Source organism: Balaenoptera musculus, chromosome 5 (genome assembly GCF_009873245.2).
Source record: "Balaenoptera musculus isolate JJ_BM4_2016_0621 chromosome 5, mBalMus1.pri.v3, whole genome shotgun sequence".
In the NCBI taxonomy this organism is placed as follows: Eukaryota; Metazoa; Chordata; class Mammalia; order Artiodactyla; family Balaenopteridae; genus Balaenoptera; species Balaenoptera musculus.
Genome location: NC_045789.1, coordinates 50,465,459 through 50,474,164, shown reverse-complemented (window position 1 = coordinate 50,474,164; position 8,706 = coordinate 50,465,459). Strand labels below are relative to the sequence as shown.

The 8,706-nt window shown below is 36.7% G+C and overlaps 1 protein-coding gene across 1 annotated transcript in view; it reads left to right on the top strand.

Moving 5' to 3' along the window:
- Nucleotides 1–6,163, top strand: part of ALB (albumin) — a 17,083-nt gene extending 10,920 nt beyond the window's left edge. The window contains exons 10-15 of the mRNA XM_036852745.1: nt 283–380; nt 1,766–1,904; nt 2,521–2,744; nt 3,926–4,058; nt 4,700–4,767; nt 6,130–6,163. Of these exons, the coding sequence (XP_036708640.1) occupies nt 283–380; nt 1,766–1,904; nt 2,521–2,744; nt 3,926–4,058; nt 4,700–4,741 (636 nt within the window). The 3' untranslated portion in view covers nt 4,742–4,767; nt 6,130–6,163. The remainder of the gene's footprint in view (nt 1–282; nt 381–1,765; nt 1,905–2,520; nt 2,745–3,925; nt 4,059–4,699; nt 4,768–6,129) is intronic.
- Nucleotides 6,164–8,706: the final 2,543 nt, after the last annotated feature.

Sequence of the window (8,706 nt, the reverse complement as noted above, 5' to 3'; positions counted from 1 at the left end):
TGAGATGGGAAGTAAAGTTGCACAACTAGAACATGAGTCAGGTTGGCCTGGCTCAAACATCAGCAGTTGCACTCCAGAGTCTGAATGTTCTTAATTACTTATCTCATATGGTCTCATCAAATAAACAGTTTGGACATATTATAATAGATTTGACATCAAAAATCTATTTACATGGCTTTGGGCAGAAAGGAGGAAGGATCTCACTCTGCCTAGAAGGATGAAAAACATCCTGCATCTGGTCCTCAGGGAGAATGTTGTAAACACAATTCTTGTATTTTTCAGTTCGAGAAACTTCAGCCTCTTGTGGATGAGCCTCAGAATTTAATTAAACAAAACTGTGAACTTTTTGAAAAACTCGGAGAGTATCTATTCCAAAATGCGTAAGTATTTTGGCTTATTGACTAAATTTTTCATGTTCATTTAGTAAATATTTAAGCCAATTTATAGACCACCTATCAGAACTTTTTTTAAAAAATAGATTTATTTATTTTATTTATTTATTTTTGGCTGCTTTGGGTCTTCCTTGCTGCACACTGGCTTCCTCTAGTTGCGGAGAGCAGGGGCTACTCTTTGTTGCGGTGCACGGGCTTCTCATTGTGGTGGCTTCTCTTGTTGCAGAGCACGGACTCTAGGCATGCAAGCTTCAGTAGTTGTGGCTTGCAGGCTCTAGAGCGCAGGCTCAGTAGTTGTGGCGCACGGGCTTTGTTGTTCCGCGGCGTGTGGGATCTCCCAGACCAGGGCTCGAACCCATGTCCCCTGCATTGGCAGGCGGATTCTTAACCACTGCACCACCAGGGAAGCCCTATCATAGAACTTTTAATCTTGAAAATAAAGTATCATTTCTAATCACTCTCCATCAAGAAAGACCAGAGAAAATGAAATAAAATAGTTGATGGGATGAAGAGGCCTATATTTGAGTGCAGTTTAAAAAATTGGGCTCTTAAGTCTGGGAGGAAAAATATCAAATCTTGGGATATGAGAACTGAGGATGCCATTTGAAAGTTAAGAAATAGTTTATGAGCAAACAAAATATAGCAATGCTTCACAGAGCAGAAAATAGTAGGTCTTCAGTAGCAGTAGCTCAATAAGATGATGGATTAATGTCCCGATTAAATAGAGCCTTATCTGTGGAAGTTAAGACAGGAAGGGACACATCATTTAGTTATTTATTGTTCAGCTTACACATGTTAGCACTCTTCTACCTATAGGTGCTAGGAATAACAACAATGAACAAGACATAGTCTCTTCCCTTGAGTAGATTATGGTCATACATTGGCTTTCAATGGTGATTAGCATTCTTAGTAAATGATTATTACATGCTAGATACCACATCATGTTGGTCGCATACTTTGTTCCTTTTAATTTAATCCTTGCACCATCCCTTTTGAGTCAGGTATATTTCCTTCCATTTCATGGGTGAGAAAATTCATCCGTGTTTTTCAAATTTAGTACAGTGCTGATGTATGTTAAGCTCTCAGTAGGTTTTATTGAAAGAAAGAAGCAATTAATAAATATTTTAATGTCACTGAATTACAATGAGTTAAGCCACTTTCCTAAGATTAGCACAGGTGGATTCAAAGCTAGGCTTAATTAGCTCTTTAGGACAAGATCTTCTCCCACATTACCCCGCCAACCTGGAGATGATAATTTTATGAATGGAAAACCATCTTAGTGGATTTTGGCTAAGTGATCTCTGCTTGACCTGATGTGTTAGAAAAAGACAGTTTCTTGCCTGGCTGAAAACACATGGATTATGTTGTTATAGGCTCATAGTTCGTTACACCAAGAAAGTACCCCAAGTGTCAACTCCAACTCTCGTGGAGGTCTCAAGAAACCTAGGAAAAGTGGGCTCTAAGTGTTGTTCGCATCCTGAATCAGAAAGAATGTCCTGTGCTGAAGACTATGTGAGTCCTTTAGAATATAATAAAGTTAATAATGATGAAATTTTGCTTTTAGATATTGACAAAGCTAACTTTCAGAAGCAAGGGTGGGCTAATGTGTGTGTGTGTGTGTGTGTGTGTGTGTGTGTGTGTGTGTGTTTTGTGTATATGGTAATGGCAGCCAGGATTTGGTCACCTGTATTATCCTGACCATCAGAAAGAGGTTTTAGATAAGATTCCAAAAATGATAAATTGTTTTGAAAAAATTCTGTGAATTTTTAATGTTCCATCCTGGGATTTTCTGAATTTTTACTTTCTTTGGATCTTTAATGTATCAGTATAAGACTATTTCTTCCCTACTCCAAGACATGTATCAGGATTCACCTCAACTTATTTAATCAATTATTTTCTCAATAAATTATTCTTAAAGTGTAGACATATTTAATTAAAAGAGAAGACTTTTCCAAGTCCCTTATTACTTGTAGTTCTAAAAATAAGCAAATCGTTGCCTCAAATCAACCTAGGATTCAATGTTGCTAGTTAAAATATAACATTTGTTTTGGTCCTTTGGAAGGTAGGAGTTCATGGAAAACTTTTCATTATGCTTCCTTTGAACTTCTGCTCTCCTGCCTGATTTTAGCTGTCCTTGGTCCTGAACCGGTTGTGCGTGTTGCACGAGAAGACACCAGTGAGCGAAAGAGTTACCAAATGCTGCACGGAGTCCTTGGTGAACAGACGGCCATGCTTTTCTGCTCTGACAGTCGATGAAACATATGAACCCAAAGCTTTTGATGAGAAAACATTCACCTTCCATGCAGATTTATGCACACTTCCCGAGAATGAGAAACAAATCAAGAAACAAATGTGAGGAGTACTTCATTACTGCATGTGTTTGTAGTCTTGATAGTGAGAATTGTAAATTAAAATGAGCAACTTTTCCTTAAGTAGTGATTATATACCTTAAGTACTTAAGTATTGACCTTATGAAGCAGATAAAAATGTCAAGAATAAAATGCATAGCATTTTGTTTTCTTAGCAAAAGAAAAAAAAAAACAGTACCATTCAGAATAATCTTGTGGATAAAAGCTGCAGTAGAATAACAGCTTAGGCTAGGTCCAGTAGAAAAAACTGAACTGATGCATTTTTGCAGATAGCAAATTAGTTAGTAGAAATCATATGAAAATTTAATTCTAGGCATGAATGGTTATTTTTAGTTTGTTCTATGGGAACGCACAGACAAGGTAACCCCTCAAGATCTGACTTTTGAGAATGGAACTTGGATTAAAAATATCTGGGGTTTTGAGTTCTGAGGCATGACTCCCTATTGCTGTCACAAGGGGTTATAACTGCATGAAATTTAGCAACGTAAATTTGCTATTATCTCTGGTGGATTCTGATCATGGACATAGACTTAAAAGTAATATTGCAAAACCTGTCATGCCCATGTGACTCTTTCTCTAGCACTATTGTCTCTGTAGATGTCAATGAAAGAGAACCACCCACTCCCATGAATTGGATAGTTTTATTTCCTATGGCCGCTCCACTATTAACTTTGAATGGGGCAAATTACAAAAACCAAATATAAAGATTCTCAGATTAGAAACTTTTTAAATGGAGCCCAAGATAAGTAAGTTTTTCAGGATCATTTTTAACTCTTCAATTTTTAAAATTCCATATGGCATAACTTCCAAAATCTGAATAACATATAAATGCAATGACATCATCCTCTCCAGTGATTTACTGAAGAATGATTTGTTGAGATTTACTGACACTACAAATGTTGAGCAATTTACATTGATTACTTAATTTGATCCTGCCACTGACCCTGCGAAGGTGGATTTTATTATCCTCATTATGCAAATGAGAATATTGAAGCTTATAATGGTAAGCCTGGGCCTCAGGTCCAGAGTTGTCTGGCTCTAAGACTTGGAATCTTAAGTAGCAGTGCTACCATTTTTACCATCTCCATTTTTCTGTAGTGAGTAAACATTTTTTTCCGTTTTTTTTTGTTTGTTTGTTTGTTTTTTGTTTTCTTTCAAATGCAGTGCACTTGTTGAGCTGGTGAAACACAAACCCAAGGTAACAGAGGAACAACTGAAAACTGTTATGGGGAATTTTGCAGCTTTTGTAGACAAGTGCTGTGCAGCTGATGTCAAAGAGACCTGCTTTGCTCTGGAGGTACTGGAGTTGTTTGTCTTCATTTTCATATGTCTAATTTCCTTTGCTGTTGCATTTGATCAAGCTAGGGGTTAGTGGTTGAAGTATCTGAAAGACATTATGTGCAAGTAGAACAGGAATCTTATTCTTCATACAATTGTCTTACCAAATGACTGAAATAGCTCTTTTTTCTTTTAAATCTCCTGCTGCACTATAATTTATTACTAAGTGTTTGTAATGTTTGTTCTGTTTCCAAAATTGTGATGTTTATGAATATAGATAGAAATATTTCTAAAGCCTGAGATCTCTTGGTAGAGACATCATCATACCAAAACATTAATTTATTTAAACATTTTCTTGAAAATGCTGGTTTGTGATTTGGTTGAATCTGAATGTTTATTTTACAGGTTAGTGGGGAAATTTATATTTAGATGTCTGAATCATTTAATATTCCCCCTATGACTTGACAGTAATTTTTTTATTCCTTTGGGGACAATGATGCTGGTGAGCTTCCTCCTAGAGATTCTAGTACTAAACTGTTATTAAGGGATGTAATGTACATAAAACTACTTTGTAATCACCAATGGCTGTATAAATGTTAATTTTTTATCCTAATAGTGGTGCTAATATTTTCCCCACATCTGTCATTTCTTTGTATTTAGGGTCCAAAACTTGTTGCTTCAACTCGAGAAGCCATAGCCTAAAAAGAACACAACCACAAGCATCTCAGGTAACTACACTTTAGATTTTTTTTAAAACTAATTTTAATAGTTATTATTAAAATAGCAAAGATCAACTGACCAGTGCTAACCACTGTCCTAAACTCATTATATATATTAACTTCTTTACTTCTCAGAATAGTTGCCTGAGTTGAGTACCATTATTATTCCCATTTTGCAGATGAGAAAATGAAGGCATAGATCAAGAAATAGGTTAAGTAATTTACCCAAGGACTACCCAACCAGTGAGAGGCGAAGCCAAAGTTAAAAATTCAAACCAGGGCTTGAGAGTTAACCACTGGCCTATTCTGACCCAATGTGACACAGAAGACAGAGTCATTCTACTAAGTACTGGCTCAGCAGTGGGAAACTTTAGGCAATAGGCTGGACCATATGAAAGTGCATTTTTTGTATGTACAAAAACAGTTTAATATCAATGATTGCACATGGTTCAACCATATAGCTCAAAAACAAATTCATTTCATTGGAGAATATGATAGGTCTACCTTATGTGAACTTTTATTACAAGTAAATAATTTGCTACTAAGTTTACAATGTGTCAACATGCTGAGCTTTAAGAGCATTTCTCTTATGACAAAAAGGCCCGCTTTAAAATTTAGATGTGTGAACATAAACATTTTTTACCCATTTTGGTATAGTATTTTGGGGGAAATTATAATAAAAAATAGAATGAACTTCCTTTTTGAAACAATTTGTCCAACTATTTTTTAGCATGAATTATTTTCATATTTTTCAAACTGTGATGTTTATTCCACTATTAGATTTTAACTTGCTCTTTGCCTATATGGTAATACCTTCATATTGTGCATTCAGGAAAGGAACCAACTTCATATCTTTGCAAATTTGGGCATTTCAAAATGTGATTTGTTTTAGTCCTAAATGGCAAGATTTTCTTCCTAGAGGTCTAACTTTGAGACGACAACTTTTTTGTTTGTAATTAACTTAGGTAAGAAGTAGGTGTTGGGAATTCCCTGGCAGTCCAGGGTTAGGACTCCACGCTTCCACTGCAGGGGACACGAGTTTGATTCCTGGTCCAGGAACTAAGATCCCGCAAGCCGCACTGCGTGGTGCAGCCAAAAAAAAAAAAAGTAGGAGTTAAGTAAATGACCCTGAGAGTTAATGATGAAAATCCTGTGTGACGAAGAGAGGACTTTACAATCCTTATAGCTGTGTCCCCTCCCCTAGCCCAACAGAAGAATTCAGCTGCCATGAATCTAGGACAGGCTTGAATTGTTTTCATCGGTGGAAATTGCAGAAAGGCAATCTAAGCAATTTGGCATTCATTTGAATAGACTTGAAAAAACACATGCCATTTTATAAACAGTAATTATATTTATCTTTTTGTTTTTCAGCCTACCCTGAGAGTAAGAGGAAAAAAAGAGAAATGAAAACTCAGAGCTTATTCATCTGTTTTTCTTTTGTGTTGGTGTTAACCAACACCCTGTCTTAAGAACACAAATTTCTTTAAATATTTTGCCTCTTTTCTCTGTGCTACAATTAATAAAAAAAATGAAAAGAATCTAACATAATTGTCCATGACTGTTATTTTTCAAAGATGTGTTGCCATCCTGAAAATTTTGTAGGTGCTATGAAAGTTCCACTGTTCTCTCCCCATTTCAGTGGAGGACTTCTAGTTCCTTATGGGTTAATTATGTAAAAGAAACATTAATACTGTCCTGAGTTATGGATTACAAGCATTCAATGTAATATTTTGACATTATGATAATTCTGGATAAAAGAATAGAAACTGTGGTATAGGTAAGGCATACAAAACATGGCTTCTTCTTACTACTAAGACTCAATAATAAAGGTGGGGGACCAAAAAGATAGAGAGGATTGTAAGGATACAGTAGTCCTCCCTTATCTGCAGGGTATAAGTCCCAGGACTCCCAGTGGATGCCTGAAACTGCAGAGAGCACCAAATCTTATATATACTATGTTTTTTTCCTGTACATACCTACCTATGATAAAGCTTAATTTATAAATTAGGCACAATAAGAGATTGACAACAACTAATAATAAGATAGAACAATGATTACAATATACTGTAATAAAAGTTATGTGAATGTGGTGTCACTCTCTCAAAATACCTTATCGTACAATTTTAATGCCTTTTCCATCTTAACTAAGCACTTATCACACACCGTGGCCATAACTTTTGCAGTTTGCAGTGTGAGAGCAAGACTAGCATGAATATCTTTTTCCTTCTTCACAATTTCACAGATAAAAGATACGTCCTTAACATAGATCTTAATACCCTCGGTATACAATTCTTTTTCTTTCCATATTAAGTTGAGAATTTTCACCTTTTCACTTAAAAGGAGCACTTTATGGCTTCTCTTTGGCAGATGTAAATCGCCAGCATCACTACCCTTGTACTTTGGGGCGATTATTAAGTAAAATAAGGGCGACTTGAACACAAGCACTGTGATCCCATGACAGTTGACCTGATAACTGAGAGGGTTACTAAGTGACTAACAGGTGAGATATGCTGGACAAAGAGATAATTCATGTCCAGGGCAGACAGGACGAGATCCCATCATGCTATTTGGAACAGTGTGCAATTTAAAACTTATGAATTATTTATTTCTGGAATTTTCTATTTAAAGTTTTCGGACCGTGTTGACCTGAGTAACTGAAATGGCAGAAAGTGAAGCCATGGATAAGGGGTACTAAAGTAGTTAACTGAATTAGAAAAAAAAAATGATCCTAGAAGAAATTTAAGACAGTTTAGGATGACAATACAAGAAGAATGTAAGAAGTTTAACAAGTTTGGAGAAGCATTATTGGAAAAGAGGATTAAGAGGTCTGGACAAAGGTACACTAATGAATAATTAAGATATCTTGAACTGAGGAAGTGCAACAGTTAGAAGGTGAAATTTTCTTATAAAAAATTAAGATGTTATACTCAATACTGAGCCTATTTTCCCTGTTCCTAGAGCTTGCCACTGATATTAGATCATTGTCTATCAATTACATACTTAAAAATCATTTATAACCTTATTGGCGTGTGTATTTTTTAAATTTTTATAAAGTTGGTTTCATACTGTACATGCTATTCACAACTTGCTTATTTTGTCCCTAATAATAATGCTTTACAGTTTTAAGTATGATGCTTACAAAGATTTTTGTACCAAGTTAAAAAAGGCTCCACACTCCCTCCCTATCGGCCCGCAACCCCTGTTTTGACCTGATGTTGACTGTATCAAATGTTTTTCCACATTTGTTGCTATCATCAAAAAGCTCAAAGAGAGCCTTTAAGGGGAGAAATGGAGATGGTGGGCTCATGGAAAGTCCTGGAGTCAGACCTAGAAAATTTTGATTAAGACATTTCCACAGAACTGGATCCACATGGGACCAGGATCTACATGCCCTGTCTGGATGGCATTGCAGCCCAGGGACTGAAAGGGGACTTGAAATTTTTGGAGAAAGACTCTCCAGAATGCAGAACTCCAAGAGCCTGGCTTCCCCGCTACACACAGGGTCAATCAGATTCCTGAGGAGAATTCAGACACTTGAGTCTAAGAGTGATCCAGGAGCCCAAGGCCCTCTCTGGTTCTGAGAGGCTGGCCTGGCAAGCACAATTTCCGGTCAAAATATCATTTGCCAACGTTACTTAGGTCAACTCCATTCCCCCTCTACCCACTTAAGTAAGGTTATGACTGATGAGTTTTGTGTGACTCACATTGGACACAAGAGGAGTTTAGGGTCTGGGCTGTTAACTGACCCTTAGGCTTGAGCTGCATGTGTGGTCCCATCCAGCAGCTTTTTGTTGTTTGTGTCCCGATAGGGCAGCCTCTGTTTACAGTACACAAAGGTGGCAGGGGTCTGGCAGGTGTCCTTTATTCAATGTGCTCCCTGATGCTGGCAGCCAGGGTGGTCACTCCAATTCCTCCACAATCTCCACATAAAGCCTCATATAGTCTTTA